Source organism: Balaenoptera acutorostrata, chromosome X (assembly GCF_949987535.1).
Source record: "Balaenoptera acutorostrata chromosome X, mBalAcu1.1, whole genome shotgun sequence".
NCBI lineage: Eukaryota > Metazoa > Chordata > Mammalia > Artiodactyla > Balaenopteridae > Balaenoptera > Balaenoptera acutorostrata.
The window spans coordinates 88,264,528-88,282,578 of NC_080085.1; the positions used below are offsets into that span (position 1 = coordinate 88,264,528).

Here is an 18,051-nt window from a genome sequence, read left to right on the forward strand (position 1 = left end):
TTTTAACGTGTTAATCAAATAGTCTATTCACTTGCAAACAGAAATAAATACCTAATTCAAAATCTACTACTAAAATGAAATGAATCAAAGGGGAAAAAAGCAAGAGAATAAAATGAGCCAAAATGAAGATGCTATGGTAATTGATTTCTAATTGTGTCAGTTTCAGAGGGAAATTTGCAGCCACACCAATATTTTGCATGAGGTAGTATTCAGCACTGAATAAGAAATAAGGATGAATTTGTAGCTTCATTATAACTTCTTTTTCAGAAATATTCTCCCCTACGTAACCCCATCCCCACTGCCTTACCCACCCACCCCCAAAACCCTCCCTCCTGCAAAAGAAAATATTCCTAGTAATGTATAATGCCAGGAACTCAGGCAAAAATAACTAAAACATTTAAAAGAGCAGACTTATCTACCTAAATTTAAGAAAATAAATCCTCTTTTGCATTCTTAGTGCTCTAACCTCTAAGCCTTTTTTTGCTGGATACTCTTGAATTTCAAAAAATGAAACAAATGAGAACATAACCACAAAACTTGTTTCTCTAGAAACAACTCTTCGAAGACCAAGGCAGAGCAAAGGTGACATATTTGTTTATTTTTAAATAATGAACTCTTAGGCTGCAAGAATACTATGTTGGCTAGTGAATATTAATAGACAGTTAATAAACAGGGGAGTTCGAGGAATGTTAAACAAACAAAAAAAGAATGTGTGTAACAAACTTGTTAATAAAAAAGGTGTATTCCTAGCCTACAGCAAAGAGTTAGCTAAATGTAAAGCATTTTTAATAGTTTCCTGTTCACATTTTTAATTTAAAAAAAGTGTTAGTCATAAAAAGACGAGTTCAAGTGTCCAAGTGTCTCCATTCAGAAGGCACAGTAATTGAATTAATGATGCTGTTACCTGTTACCTGTCTTTTCCTAAATGTACACTTTGTACTGCTTACTCTATCCCTATTTATAATCCTACGATACAGAGCAACATGGAGTTCTCAATTCCAGCCCATGACATGCTTTGCAGTCTAATTCTAATCATGACGGGGAAACACTGAATCAGGAAGTGTGTGTCTGGAAAGATGCTTATTTAGAACTCAAAATAGATTCAGTCTTTTTGAGTTTTAGATGATTGGAGATAAGGAATTTCTAAGCCTGGAAACTGATAACTTCAGGAGCAACTTTTCTGTTCAGGGCCTGAAAATTAGAAAAATTGATCTCATAAAACTTTCAGCACAGTATTTCTGACAGCTGCAAATTAGATAGCAGAATATCCAAAAATGTCTTTCTGCAATGATCTATCATGGATCTGGGCAGAAGACTGAAAGTCAGGAAAAATACCCTGCAACGTGGTGAGCAACCACTCCCTGGGTAGACTCTGTGAGTGAGTATCCTCCAAGTACTCAATCCATATGTGTGGTGTTACTCATTCACTTGTTGTCTCAGTTGTTTGCACTTTGTTTTTATCTGTAGTTTTATTTTAGTTTTTTAAGGAAAAAACACCAACTTCTAAAAGCCTTTTGCCATCACCACACACATAGCAATTTGCAATATCAAATATGACAATAGCACAGCTAGCAAAAGGGTTCTTAAAGCAGGGGTGTCCACAGCAAAGTAGCGGCATTGGAAAGTACTCGAGCTTCAGAAACAACCATTTGGGGGCTTGATTTCACATCACTGAATCAATGAATAGTACACAATAAATGACCATTAACTTGTCTACACTACAAAACAGTGGCGAGCCTATTAAAGGTGTCCAGAGCTTTTTTTTTTTTTTTGCTTTTTTTAAATGTAATCCTCCACAAACAATGGTAATTTTTATTATAATTTTGACATACAAAAATATATAAATCCAAACACTTAATACATAATACTTTTCACAACTGAATTTGTCTCTGTTTCCCCAACATCAAGGCCCCATGAACAACTCAAGCCAAAGCTAATTTGCTCCAATGGAACACCCCTGCTGCCTGTTGAAACGAGAGGGATTGTCACAGAATGATAGTCACTTATAAACAATACATTTAGGGAAAGCTCTGAAATACAGCCACTCAAGAACCAACCATTGGTGAGCAATTAAAACGATCAGCTCCTGCTTCTTTGCTAGCCAGCATGGTTTCTCTCTCTTCTTCCCCAAGACTGATTTAGAGAACGATATCCTTCAGACGCTTCACGCCAGGAGACTCTTTGTCTCGACCTTCCTTCAGAATAGGGTTGACCTCATGCACGACTTTCTCGCCATCAGCTCCACGGGGTTCAGCTTCAGAGGGACGAGAAGGGCCATTGTTGACATACTGCTCCAGATCGCGGGCCGGGGGCGCCAGGGCAACGGTGTAAGACACAGAAGGCTTAGTAGGCAGAGGGCTCTTGAGGTGCAGAGGGGAGGTGACAGGGCTAATAGCCTCACAGCCATTGCCTGCCTCCCGGATAGCGCCGTTGACTTTGGGGCTGCAGATGGTCACATCAACAGTCCTCCTGCCTTTCAGGGTGGGCCTCTCCTCAGCTGGGTGGTCGCTGACATCCTTTCCAAAGGTTGCGAAAGTCCGCTTGGTGGGGCCGCAGTCATCATAAGCTTCAACATCGGCAGCAGTAGCTTCAATGGACAGTGCAATGATGTTCCTCACATGCTCAGGGGACTTGGAGCGGGTGGGCATGGGGTTCCGGGGCATCCAGCACCTGTCAGAGTGGCCAAGAATCCGGCATTCTTCCCTGCAATGAAATCCTTCATTCTGATCTGTTTGGAGAAAATAAAATGTCAATTTCATCAGCTTTTCCCAGGAATCATTGTTAGTCCCCAGTGTTCTGGTTTCTTAGGTACCCACAGGCCCTTCTGGGAAATGATACTTTTAGATAGTCCTTTGTTGCCTTTTGGGACAAGTGTGAAGAATTGGATTTTTAAAAAGCTGCAGATCTCCCCCTCAATACCCTCCCCTCCTTTTTAATTTTTATTTTTGTTGCCGCTCCCACTGCTGACAAAACTAAAAACCAAAAGGGAAACACAGTGTGATGAAAAAATATATTTTTAAGAAGTTTATCCTGACTGTAAAGGTGCTGAGAGTCAGCATTTTTATCAACAACTCCTGTTAAAAATCAACTGTGTTTGAAACTGGTTCCAGCAGAAGAGGGAGTGGAGGCAGAGCAGGGAATCCAACAGTTGGTATATCTGAAAAGTTTTGGCCATGTTTTTGAGCAATAGCACTGTCAACCACATTCCCACCCTACCTGTTAATGATAGGCAATGCTTAATTTTAGACTAGTAACACTGCTTTCTTTGAAAACCCAATCACGTCACTTCTTTTTGACCACCAGTCCCACCAGCCAATCTCCTCACTAAACCATTTACATAATTTCATTTCCCATCAGAAGGAATATATTGAGATCTCTTCCTTACATGTGACCCAGAAGGTTCAATTGGCCTTATGCACACATCACTCATAGATTGAACATCATTTAATTATATCCAACTAGCCACCCCTCCTTATCTTTCTTATCTGCAGTTTCATTAGGGTCGTATTTCTTAAAATAATTCTTTCATGGATTACTTTAACCCTATCATAGAAGATCTCAGCAAACAGCATTCATAATTATTGGCAAGACATGCTTTGCTCTTTTCATATCGGTTCATTTAGAGTTAAGGTTTTAATTTGGCTCTCAGAAAGGCTTTCTACAGGGGCTTCACTAAAGCATGGACCCAGGGTTAACGTCTACCTGTCCACTGGAAAACTGTTAATGTCTGGTTTACAGCTCTAGTTTTCCAGATCAATTTATATTTGTTACATTCTTGCATGAGGATGACCTAATGAAAATTTTCATCACATTGCACAATGCATCAAAATATTAGCAGCTTAACATTTATAGAAATCCTTGGGGCAGGATCGGAGGAGGTGGGGAGACCAGAAGAGATCGCAAGGACAAAAAAGTACATGTCAAAAAAAAAGTTATAAATATGCTCTGTGGCTGCTTTTTTTTTTGCAGGAAGAAGTCTGCAATTCAGGGTCTTGCCTAATATTAGTCTATATATAACACACCTTCCTTATACAATTGTATTTCTGTGTTTTAGTCTGTTTCTTGATTTTTTTAAAGAGTAAATGACGGAGCAAAGAGGCACTGCTCTTCCTCAATCATCGAAAGTTATTTTGGTAAAGGGGCGCTTGGGAGGGGGCTCAAGAAATAATGGTTGAATTGGGTGTATACTTCATCATTTGGAGAAAAAGTGTTAGAAGCAGCTAAACGTCAAGGCCTAATCCAGGCTGAGTCCAGATTTCAACACAACTCTGGAAATGGCCTTTAACCTAGTCTAAAGTATGGAAAGGCCAACCAAAGGTAAAACCTCCTTCAATGTACCTGGACACAATTTGCCGACTTATCTTTAGGATGGCCATTTTAAGCCCTCTTTCAGTACTGAAGAATGAAACTTTCAGAATTTTGCAGAGGTGCAACCAAATAGCAAATGAGCATTATCACCAAGAAGATAAGTGCCTTCCCCATACACAGGACAATGCTTCTGCAATCTCCAGCACAGTTCCATGTCAGGGTTGCCTGGCCACCTCTGCAAAATGAGGATTTGTCAAAAGCCCTTTCTCTGCCTCTTCCCTGAAAACTCTCAGTGCTGCCATCTGATAACTTATCATTATTCAAAACACATATGTTCTCAGAGAGTGAAGTAAGTCAGAAAGAGAAAAACAAGTATTGTATATTAACGCATACATGTGGAATCTGAAAAAATTGGTATAGACGATCTTATTTACAAAGCAGAAATGGAGACACAGACGTAGAGAACGAACATATGGATACCAAGGGGGAAAGGGAGGGTGGGACAAATTGGGAGATTGGGAATGACATGTAAACATTATTGATACTATGTATAAAATAGATAACTAATGAGAACCTACTGTATAGCACAGGGAACTCTACTCAATGCTCTGTGGTGACCTAAATGGGAAGGAAATCCAAAAAAGAGGGAATATATGTATACGTATAGCTGATTCACTTTGCTGTACAGTAAAAACTAACACAACATTGTAAAGCAACTATACTCCAACAAATATTTTTTAAAAAAACATACACATATGTTCCTGGGAGGCAGAAAGTATGAAAGTATGGGAAACATGTTGAGATATACTTGGGAAACACTTTGTGTAGACCCAAACATTATGAGTGGAAGAGTCTATAGCTGATCCACCCACATTCAATTTCATCCAAATCTAGTGTTTTCCCCAAGAGACCCCAGGATTCCTCCAGTAGGAAAGAATTCACACCTTCAGAGTTTCCCCGAAAGATGCTTGTTCCTCAACATTTCCTCTGAGGCTTATCTCATAACTCTATTTAGAGTAATAGCTCTAAAGAATTAGTTTGAGTGTTTGTTTGGAGGTGGGGAGTAAGGAGGTGCAAGTGGGGGAACAGTTCAATAACTAACTTCCATTTCTATAACTCTGAGTGAGCTCCCTGGAAATCAGAAAAAAAAAGAAAAGAAAAAAATGTCTGGAAGGCTGTGGGATCCCTATCCTTTCTGTCCACAAGTTAGGGCACAGAGGCAGAGAGGCCTTAACCTTTGAGCCATGGAACCACAGCCATATGACCAGCTATGAAGAGGAAATCCCAGCTGACCTTCAGACTGATATTACAGGCCACTTGCTCATACTCCCAGAGCAGAACAGTGATGAATGACAATCTAGTAGAATCTTCTCAATAGGCTCAACATAAAGCTCTCTTAAGTTTCTTTTAACTTTTTAGTTTCAAGTAGCTATCTTAAAATTTGAAGAGGTAGTTCTTTTCTCAGCACAATTCATTAAGAGAACGCCATTCATGTGTCACCCCAAATCCACATACAGTGCTCCTTCCCTATGGTAGGCTGCTTCAAATGAACAACATAAGGAGACCTGGATCCCCAGCATACACAGAGGGCAGAGACCCCAGAAGTAGATACCTCTAAGATCTTATGAATTGAGAAAGACCAGAGCAGGGAACTCAGTCATCTCAGAAGCTTCTCTGCAAAGACAGTGCTTGCTTTCAGCTTGCCCACTGCCTAAGTGAATAGATCACTCTCTGGGAAGAGAAAAAGGTAAACTCACTCAGCACCCCCAGGAACGCAATCGGTCTAAGCCTACACACCAATCTCACTGAGCCCACCTCAGCCCTTTGGGAGCTAGAATAATATGCAATTTTCTTCGGTTAATTATGTGTACATATTAGGTACACTGCTCTTACACCATGCAAGTGAAGACTTGAATCTGAAAGACTCATTTACTCACAATGTCTCACTCCTGGTTTAGATCTGATCTCTTTATTTCCTTAAATCCTTACCAAGGGCAGTGACTTGCTGCTTATCATTTTAGTATCAAACAACACTCAGTGACATTAGTGTCCATACTATTGAAACAAAATCTGACCTAGCTTTAGTGTTTATAGACATATGAAATATGAAAGAAAATATGGAGAATATAGATGGACAGAAAGAACATCTTCCCAGCCCAAGGTAACCTACATTCATAAATGCAATGCAGATGAATTACCTTTAAAAATCAGAACTTCAGTTTAGTAAGGAAATTAAGTGTCCTTTAAAAGTGAGAGGGGGGAACTTCAAGACAGCGGAGGAGTAAGACGTGGAGATCACCTTCCTCCACACAAATACATCAAAAATATATCTACATGTGGAACAACTCCTACAGAACACCTACTAAATGCTGGCAGAAGACCTCAGACTTCCCAAAATGCAAGAAACTCCCCATGTACATGGGTAGGGCAAAAGAAAAAAGGAAAAACAGAGACAAAAGAATAGGGAGGGGACCTGCACCTCTGGGAGGGAGCTGTGAAGGAGGAAATGTTTCCACACACTAGGAAGGCCCTTCACTGGCAGAGACGGGGGGATGGGCAGGGGGGTGGGCGGGGGGAAGCTTCAGAGCCACAGAGGAGAGCACAGCAATAGGGGTGCAGAAGGCAAAGCGGAGAGATTCCCGCACAGAGGATCAGTGCCCACCAGCACTCACCAGCCTGAGAAGCTTGTCTTTTCACCCGCTGGGGAAGGTGAGGGCTGGGAGCCAAGGCTCGGGCTTCGGAGGTCAGATCCCAGGGAGAGGACTGGGGTTGGCTGTGTGAACACAGCCTGAAGGAGGCTAGAGCGCCACAGCTAGCTGGGAGGGAGTCTGGGAAAAAGTCTGGACCTGCCTAAGAAGCAAGAGACCATTGTTTCAGGGTGTGCGAGGAGAAGGGATTAAGAGCACCGCCTAAATGAGCTTCAGAGACAGGTGCGAGACACAGCTATCAGCGCGGACCCCAGAGACGGGCATGAGATGCTAAGGCTGCTGCTGCAGCCACCAAGAAACCTGTGTACAAGCAGAGGCCACTCTCCACACCTCCCCTCCCAGGAGCCTGTGCAGCCTGCCACCGCCAGGGTCCCATGATCCAGGGACAACTTCCCCAGGAGAACACACGGCGCACCTCAGGCTGTTGCAATGTCATGCCGGCCTCTGCCACCACAGGCTCGCCCCGCATTCCGTACCCCTGCCTCCCCTTGGCCTGAGTGAGCCAGAGCCCCCTAATCAGCTGCTACTTTAACCCCGTCCTGTCTGGGTGGGGAACAGACGCCCTCAGGCGACCTACATGCAGAGGTGGGTCCAAATCCAAAGCTGAACCCCAGAAGCTGTGCGAACAAAGAAGAGAAAGGGAAAGGCTTCTCCCAGCAGCCTCAGGAGCAGTGGATTAAATCTCCACAATCAACTTGAGGTACCCTGCATCTGTGGAATACCTGAAGAGACAACGAATCATCCCAAAATTGACACAGTGGACTATGGGAACAACTGTAAACTTGGGGTTTGCATTCTGCATCTAATCTGGTATCTGGTGTTATGTTTATCTTAGTTTAGTATTTAGAGCTTACTATCATTGGTAGACTTGTTTATTGATTTGGTTGCTCTCTTCCTCTTTTTAATTTATATATATATATTTTTTCCTTTTTCTCTTTTTGTGGGTGTGTATGTGTATGCTTCCTGGTGTGAATTTGTCTGTATACCTTTGCTTTTACCATTTGCCCTAGGGTTATCTCTGTCCAGTTTTTTTGGTTGGGTTTGTTTTGTTTTGGAGGTTTTTTTAGTACAGTTTTTAGCACTTGTTATCATTGGTGGAATTGTTTATTGGCTTGGTTGCTCTCTTCTTTCGTTCTTTCTTTTTTTTATTACATTTTTAAATTTTTAATTTGATTTTATTTTTTATTTTAATAACTTTCTTTTCTTTTCTTTCTTTCTTTCTCTCTCTCTCTCCCTTTCTTTCTTTCTTTCTTTCTTTTCTTCCTCTCTCTCCCTTTTCTTCTGAGCCGTGTGGCTGACAACGTCTTGGTGCTCCAGCTGGCTGTCAGGCCTGAGCCTCTGAGGTGGGAGAGCCGAGTTCAGGACACTGCTCCACCAGAGACTTCCCAGCCGCATGTAATATCAAACGGTGAAAGCTCTCCCAGAGACATCCATTTCAATGTTAACACCCAGCTCCAATCAATGACAAGCAAGCTACACTGCTGACCAAACAACTAGCAAGAGAGGAACACAACCCCACCCATAAGCATAGAGGCTGCCTAAAATCACAATAAGGTCACAGACATGCCAAAACACACCACCGGATGTGGTCCTGCACACCAGAAAGACAAGATCCAGCCTCATCCACCAGAACACAGGCACCAGTCCCCTCTGTCAGGAAGCCTACACAACCCACTGAACCAACCTTACCCACTGGGGGCAGACAGCAAAAACAAAGGGAACTACGAACCTGTAGCCTGTGAAAAGGAGACCAGAAACACAGTAAGTTAAGCAAAAAGAGAAGACAGAGAAAATCACAGCAGATGATGGAGCAAGCTAAAAACCCACCAGACCAAAGAAATGAAGCGGAAACAAGCAGTCTACCTGAAAAACAATTCAGAGTAATGATAGTACAGATGATCCAAAATCTTGGAAATACAATGGATAAAATAAAAGAAACATTTAACAAGCACATAGAAGAATGAAAGAGCAAACAAACAATGATGAACAACACAATAAATGAAATTAAAAATTCTCTAGAAGGAATCAATAGCAGAATAACTGAGGCAATAGTACAGATAAGTGACCTGGAAGATAAAATAGTGGAAATAACTACCACAGAGCAGAATAAAGAAAAAAGAATGAAAAGAATTGAGGACAGTTTCAGAGACCTCTGGGACAACATTAAACACACCAACATTTGATACAAAAACAAGACCCGTATATATGCTGTCTACAAGAGAACCACTTCAGACCTAGAGACACATACAGACTGAAAGTGAGGGGATGGAAAAAGATATTCCATGCAAATGGAAATCAAAAGCAAGCGGGAGTAGCAATTCTCATATCAGACAAAATAGACTTTAAAATAAAGACTATTACAAGAGACAAAGAAGGACACTATGTAATGATCAAGGGATAAATCCAAGAAGAAGATATAACAATTGTAAATATTTATGCACCCAACATAGGAACACCTCAATACATAAGGCAAATGCTAACAGCCATAAAATGGGAAATAGACAGTAACACAATCACAGTAGGGGACTATAACACCTCACTTTCACCAATGGACAGATCATCCAAAATGAAAATAAATAAGGAAACATAAGCTTTAAAAGATACATTAAACAAGATGGACTTAATTGATATTTATGGGACATTCCACCCAAAAACAACAGAATACACATTTTTCTCAAGTGCTCATGGAACAATCTCCAGGATACATCATATCTTGGGTCACAAATCAAGCCTTGGTAAATTTAAGAAAATTGAAACCATATCAAGTATCTTTTCCGACCACAACGCTATGAAACTAGATATCAATTACAGGAAAAGATCTGTAAAAAATACAAACACATGGAGGCTACACAATACACTACTTAATAACGAAGTGATCACTGAAGAAATCAAAGGGGAAATCAAAAAATACCTAGAAACAAATGACAATGGAGACACGAAAACCCAAAACCTATGGCATGCAGCAAAAGCAGTTCTAAGAGGGAAGTTTATAGCAATACAATCCTACCTTAAGAAACAGGAAACATCTCAAATAAACAACCTAACCTTGCACCTAAAGCAATTAGAGAAAGAAGAACAAAAAACCTCCAAAGTTAGCAGAAGGAAAGAAATCATAAAGATCAGATCAGAAATAAATGAAAAAGAAATGAAGGAAATGATAGCAAAGATCAATAAAACTAAAAGATGGTTCTTTGAGAAGATAAACAAAATTGATAAACCATTAGCCAGACTCAACAAGAAAAAAAGGGAGAAGACTCAAATCAATAGAATTAGAAATGAAAAAGGAGAAGTAACAACTGACACTGCAGAAATACAAACGATCATGAGAGATTACTACAAGCAACTCTATGCCAATAAAATGGACAACCTGGAAGAAATGGACAGATTCTTAGAAATGCACAACCTGCCGAGACTGAACCAGGAAGAAATGAAAATATGAACAGACCAATCACAAGCACTGAATTTGAAACTGTGATTAAAAATCTTCCAACAAACAAAAGCCCAGGACCAGATGGCTTCACAGGCGAATTCTATCAAACATTTAGAGAAGAGCTAACACCTATCCTTCTCAAACTCTTCCAAAATATTGCAGAGGGAGGAACACTCCCAAACTCATTCTACGAGGCCACCATCACCCTGATACCAAAACCAGACAAAGATGTCACAAAGAAAGAAAACTACAGACCAATATCACTGATGAACATAGATGCAAAAATCTTCGACAAAATACTAGCAAACAGAATCCAACAACACATTAAAAGGATCATACACCATGATCAAGTGGGGTTTATTCCAGGAATGCAAGGATTCTTCAATATATGCAAATCAATCAAAGTGATACATCATATTAACAAATTGAAGGAGAAAAACCATACGATCATCTCAATAGATGCAGAGAAAGCTTTCAACAAAATTCAACACCTATTTATGATAAAAGCCATGCAGAAAGTAGGCAGAGAGGGAACTTTCCTCAACATAATAAAGGCCATATATGACAAATCCACAGCCAACATCGTCCTCAATGGTGAAAAACTGAAACCATTTCCACTAAGATCAGGAACAAGACAAGGTTGCCCACTCTCACCACTATTATTCAACATAGTTTGGGAAGTTTTAGCCACAGCAAACAGAGAAGAAAAAGAAATAAAAGGAATCCAAATCAGAAAAGAAGAAGTAAAGCTGTCACTGTTTGCAGATGACATGATACTATACATAGAGAATCCTAAAGATGCTACCAGAAAACTACTAGAGCTAATCAATGAATTTGGTAAAGTAGCAGGATACAAAATTAATGTACAGAAATCTCTTGCATTCTTATACACTAATGATGAAAAATCTGAAAGTGAAATTAAGGAAACACTCCCATTTACCACTGCAACAAAAAGAATAAAATATCTAGGAATAAACCTACCTAAGGAGACAAAAGACCTGTATGCAGAAAATTATAAGATACTGATGAAAGAGTTTAAAGATGATACAAATAGATGGAGAGGTATACCATGTTCTTGGATTGGAAGAATCAACATTGTGAAAATGACTAACTATACTACCCAAAGCAATCTACAGATTCAATGCAATCCCTATCAAACTACCACTGGCATTTTTCACAGAACTAGAGCAAAAACTCTCACAATTTGTATGGAAACACAAAAGACCCCGAATAGCCAAAGCAATCTTGAGCAAGAAAAACGGAGCTGGAGGAATCAGGCTCCCTGACTTCAGACTATACTGCAAAGCTACAGTAATCAAGACAGTATGGTACTGGCACAAAAACAGAAATATAGATCAATGGAACAGGATAGAAAGCCCAGAGATAAACCCACACCCATATGGTCACCTTATCTTTGATAAAGGAGGCAAGAATATACAGTGGAGAAAAGACAGCCTCTTCAATAAGTGGTGCTGGGAAAACTGGACAGCTACATGTAAAAGAATGAAATTAGAACACTCCCTAACACCATACACAAAAATAAACTCAAAATGGATTAAAGACCTAAATGTAAGGCCAGACACTATCAAACTCTTAGAGGAAAACATAGGCAGAACACTCTATGACATAAATCACAGCAAGATCCTTTTTGACCCAGCTCCTAGAGAAATGAAAATAAAAACAGAAATAAACAAATGGGACCTAATGAAAACTAAAAGCTTTTGCACAACAAAGGAAACCATAAGCAAGACAAAAAGACAACCCTCAGAATGGGAGAAAATATTTGCAAATGAAGCAACTGACAAAGGATTAATCTCCAAAATTTACAAGCAGCTCATGCAGCTCAATATCAAAAGAACAAAAAACCCAATCCAAACATGGGCAGAAGACCTAAATACACATTTCTCCAAAGAAGATAGACAGATTGCCAACAAAGACATGAAAGAGTGCTCAACATCTTTAATCATTAGAGCAATGCAAATCAAAACTACAATGAGATACCATCTCACACCAGTCAGAATGGCCATCATTAAAAAATCTACAAACAATAAATGCAGAGAGGGTGTGGAGAAAAGGGAACCCTCTTGCACTGTTGGTAGGAATGTAAATTGATATAGCCACTATAGAGAACAGTATGGAGGTTCTTTAAAAAACTAAAAGTAGAACTACCATACAACCCAGCAATCCCACTACTGGGCATATACCCTGAGAAAACCATAATTCAAAAGGAGTCATGTACCACAATGTTCATTGCAGCACTGCTTACAATAGCCAGGACATGGAAGCAACCTAAGTGTCCATTGACAGATGAATAGATAAAGAAGATAGGGCACATATACACAATGGAAAATTACTCAGCCATAGAAAGAAACGAAATTGAGTTATTTGTAGTGAGGTGGATGGACATAGAGTCTGTCATACAGAGTGAAGTAATTCAGAAAGAGAAAAACAAATACCGTATGCTAACACATATATATGGAATCTAAAAAAAAAAAAAAAAGAGGTCATGAAGAACCTAGGTGCAAGACGGGAATAACGACGCAGACCTACTAGAGAATGGACTTGAGTATACGGGGAGGGGGAAGGCTAAGCTGGGACAAAGTGAGAGAGTGGCATGGACATATATACACTACCAAATGTAAAATAGATAGCTAGTGGGAAGCAGCCACATAGCACCCGGAGGTCAGCTCCGTGCTTTGTGACCACCTAGAGGGGTGGGATAGGGAGGGTGGGAGGGAGAGAGACACAAGAGGGAAGAGATATGGGGACATATGTATATATATAATTGATTCACTTTGTTATAAAGCAGAAACTAACATACCATTGTAAAGCAATTATACTCTAATAAAGATGTTTAAAAAAAAAAGACACTGATGAAAGAAATTAAAGATGATGCAAACAGATGGAGAGATATACCATGTTCTTGGATTGGAAGAATCAACATTGTGAAAATGACTATACTACCCAAAGCAATCTACAGATTAAATGCAATAGCTACCAAACTACCAATGGTATTTTTCACAGAACTAGAACAAAAATTTCACAACTGTATGGAAACAAAAAAGACCCTGAATAGCCAAAGCAATCTTGAGAATAAAAAACGGAGTTGGAGGAATCAGGCTCCGTGAGTTCAGACTATACTGCAAAGCTACGGTAATCAAGGCAGTATGGTACTGGCACAAAAAAACAGAAATATAGATCAATGGAACAGGATAGAAAGCCCAGAGATAAACGCACACACATATGGTCACCTTATTTTTGATAAAGGAGGCAAGAATATACAATGGAGAAAAGACAGCCTCTTCAATAAGTGGTGCCGGGAAAACTGGACAGCTACATGTTAAAGAATGAAATTAGAACACTCCCTAACACCGTATACAAAAATAAAATCAAAATGGATTAAAGTCGTAAATGTAAGGCCAGACCCTATAAATCTCTTAGAGGAAAACATAGGCAGAACACCCTATGACATAAATCACAGCAAGATACTTCTTGACCCACCTCCTAGAGAAAGGGAAATAAAAACAAATATAAACAAATGGGACCTAATGAAACTTAAAGCTTTTGTACAGCAAAGGAAACCATAAACAAGACAAAAAGACAACCCTCAGAATGGGAGAAAATATTTGCAAACAAAGCAACTGACAAAGGATTAATCTCCAAAATTTACAAGCAGCTCATGCAGCTCAATATCAGAAAAACAAACAATCCAATCCCAAAATGGGCAGAAGACCTAAATCGACATTTCTCCAAAGAAGATATACAGATTGCCAACAAACACATGAAAGGATGCTCAACATCACTAATCATTAGAGGAATGCAAATCAAAACTACAATGAGGTATCACCTCACACAAGTCAGAATGGCCATCATCAAAAAATCTACAAACAATAAATGCTGGAGAGGGTGTGGAGAAAAGGGAACCCTCCTGCACCATTGGTGGGAATATAAACTGATATAGCCACTATGAAGAACAGTGTGGATGTCCCTTAAAAATCTAAAAATAGAACTAGCATAAGACCCAGCAATCCCACTACTGGGCCTATACCCTGAGAATACCATAATTCAAAAAGAGTTATGTACCCCAATGTTCATTGCAGCTCTATTTACAATAGGCAGGACATGGAAGCAACCTAAGTGTCCATCAACAGGTAAATGAATAAAGTAGATGTGGCACATATGTACAATGGAATATTACTCAGCCATAAAAAGAAACAAGATTGAGTTATTTGTAGTGAGGTGGATGGACCTAGAGACTATCATACAGAGTGAAGTAAGTCAGAAAGAGAAAACAAATACCGTATGCTAACACATATTTATGAATCTAAAAAAAAAAAGGTTCTGAAGAACCTAGGGGCAGGACAGAAATAAAGATGCAGACGTAGAGAATGGACTTGAGGACACAGGGAGGGGAAGGGTAAGCTGGGACAAAGTGAGAGAGTGGCATGGACATATATACACTACCAAACATAAAATAGTTAGCTAATGGGAAGCAGCTGCATAGCACAGGGAGATCAGCTAGGTGGTTTGTGACCACCTAGAGGGGTGGGATAGGGAGGGTGGGAGGGAGGTTCAAGGGGGAGGGTATAGGGGGATATATGTGTTCATAAAGCTGATTCACTTTGTTATAAAGCAGAAACTAACACAACACTGTAAAGCAATTATACTCCAATAAAGATGTTAAAAAAAACAAAAGTTAGAAAGTCACAACACAAAGTCCCTTAAGAATAGCAATGATGACAAACCAGATATAAAAAAGCAAAGAGACGACTTCTGGAATTGCCTAGAACTGTTAGAGATTATGTGCCTGCCATCATGTAGTATTGTGGCTGGGGATGGAGGTATGTGACTAGACAGGAACCATTTTGTATCATCACAAATTAACTGTCAAGATGCTGGCTCCAGTTGAAATAGAGGTAAGCTAACAATTCACTAATTCCCAGCTAAGGTTCCTCTTATGAGCCTATTTGTGACTCTACACCTTGCTACATCTTTCTCTGAATGTATTACCCTGAGCCTAGGCAAAGCAAAGTGTTAAGACTAAAATCCACACAGAGTTGTGGAAATTTAAACACACTAACATGTACAGATGAATAAAAGCAGGTGTCTTTAATTCAAATACACACATGATTAGGGGTGAATGATGAATTTGCAAATTGGTTTTCCCTGCTTCTGAACTTGTTCCTAGGATTTGCAAATAAATAAATAAATAAATGAAGAGAGTCCATAAGTTTGGAAGAGGACACAAACCTTGAGGCCATGGAACTCCTTAGTTCAAAACAGATCAGATTATTTTAGACAAAAAAATAAATAAACAAAATATAGAGAAAAAATAAAGTTTCTTCAATCTAGGTAGTAATAAATATATTTTTGGTCACAATCTGTCATTAGGGACTTTGGTAAGAGACTCCCAAAACCTCTGGCCAAAAGAAAAAGTAAATAAATCTTAAAGCATCAGTCTTATGAGAACATGGGAGGCATAAGAGGCCGCAACGCCTAAGTCATGATGGATAAGGAAGTAATTCAAATAGTAAAAGAACAGAATATGTTACTTTGTGCAGAAAATAGCAAAACTTTTGGCAGCAATTACTACCCTCCTCAGGACATGAAACAGCTGTCTCTTCAGATGTGGGCAAACAATATGCTTCCACACACTAGAAAGAGCCTACCCAAGGTCCCAACCAAAGTAAAAAAAAGAAAATGATGAAAACACCATCTCAGGCTTTGCTAAAACTTTCAAAGTCTTGGTGGAATAGAAGGGTTGAGAGGCTCTGTTGGGTTTGTATAGATGTTCAGCCGCAATGGATGTGTTCAATAATGCTGGCAGTTCTTTACCGTGATTCAGAGTTTGGTGTATTAACTCAAAGATCCCAATGATCAGAGACAAAACTCCAACACTAAAATAGTTCAAGGTAAGAATTACAAGAGCAATGTGTTACCTCCTCAGAAGTGATCTGCAATCAATGAGGCAGAAAGGGAAAGTTAAAGTAAGTTCCAGTTCCTGAGAGCTCAAGTAGTCAGCTACTTCTAAGTAGCAGCAGTAACATAACTTAGAAGCAAGTGATGCGTAAATCAGAAAAGCTTCCTGGATTGTACTCATATATATCCACTTAGCTTACCCTGTGTCACCCATAAACAAAATAATCTAAGACCAAAGTGGGGCCATTTTTTGTAAGATACAATAGAAGGGATTGTGGCAAAGATTATGAAGAGGTTAAATGCTGTTAAAATTGATCACATGCACCTAATCAATAAAACACAACTGTTGAGAAGTGTCCCCTCTTGACTTAGCTAACTCCTACTCATCTGAAGCAGACATAACAAACTGCCTACCAAACATCCATATCTATATTTTTAACATCTTTATTGGAGTATAATTGCTTTACAGTGGTATATTAGTTTCTGCTTTATAACAAAGTGAATCATTTAGAAACAGAACTCCACTTCTGTTAGGACTGGCAATGTGCCAGCTAAAACACTACATTTTCTAGTCTTCTTTATAGATAGGAGTGGCAATGTAACTAAGAGTGGGCCAATGTTATGGAGGCAGGATGTCAAGAAATCTCCTTAAAAGAGGTGAGCTGACTTAACTGGGGGACCTTTGTCCTTATTTCTGTCTGGAATGGAGACATAATAGATGGAGCCACAGCATCCATCTTACTACCATGAGGCAACTCTGAGGATGGAAGCCATGTGCTTATGAATAGCAGAGTAAAAAGATATAAGGACTTTGGGATATTGAAGATATTGTAAACCTACCTCACTAGACATGAACTTTTTTTAAATAAGAGGAAAACTAAGCCTCTCTCTTATTTCATTCACTGATTTCTTTCCCTTAGTGAGGGAAGGGGATGTTTATTACCAGCAGTTGAACACTATTCATATCTGATACATTATCCCTAAAGTCTCCACTTAAATGTAACTTCCTCAGGGAATCCTTGCCTGATTCCTTAGATTAAGGTAGGTCCCATACCACCTCCTATATAGCACTCATCATACTTGTAGTTACTTGTTTAATATCTATATTCAATGCCAGCTTGTAAACTCTAAATGAGCAAAGATTATATCTGTTTTGTTCCCTCCCATGCCCACAGAACCTAGCAAAGGGCCCGGCAGAAAGCAGGTACTCAATAACAGTTTAATTTAACTGAATGAAAAAGGTACCCAAAAAGGTGATGGCAACAGAACAAAGAATCTTGGTCAACACACCAGATACTGTGCCACTAATACAACTCCTAAAAGTGGAAATAACTAGTATATTCTATTTAGTAGAAACACCAAGGAAACCTGAAAAGAAAACTATGTAGCTTTGCTGAAGGCAATAAAGTAAATGAACACTTGAGAAACATTGAAGTCAAACGTCATCTTAGCCTCTGAGTGGTTTCCTGCACACTATATACAGATCTTAAAGAGACCTATTATGCTCTGATGTCCAGTTGAAAATACATTTGCCATGTACCCTGGAGTTTTTAATTCTAACAATAGTTAATGGGGCCTGTACTCATAAGTTAACAACACAATAAGCAGAAGCATCTATTTTATGAAATTTATCTGTTGTCCAAATACCCACCGCAGATGTTGACTCTTCCTGGCAAAACTAATTTA

General features: G+C 39.4%; 1 protein-coding gene across 2 annotated transcripts in view; it reads right to left on the reverse strand.

Annotated features, from left to right (window-relative positions):
• Window positions 1–373: 373 nt before the first annotated feature.
• Window positions 374–18,051, reverse strand: part of PCDH19 (protocadherin 19) — a 106,663-nt gene continuing 88,985 nt past the window's right edge. For both annotated transcript variants that reach the window (XM_007181462.2, XM_007181461.2), the window contains exon 5: window positions 374–2,728. In XM_007181462.2, the coding sequence (XP_007181524.1) occupies window positions 2,139–2,728 (590 nt within the window). In that variant the 3' untranslated portion in view covers window positions 374–2,138. The remainder of the gene's footprint in view (window positions 2,729–18,051) is intronic.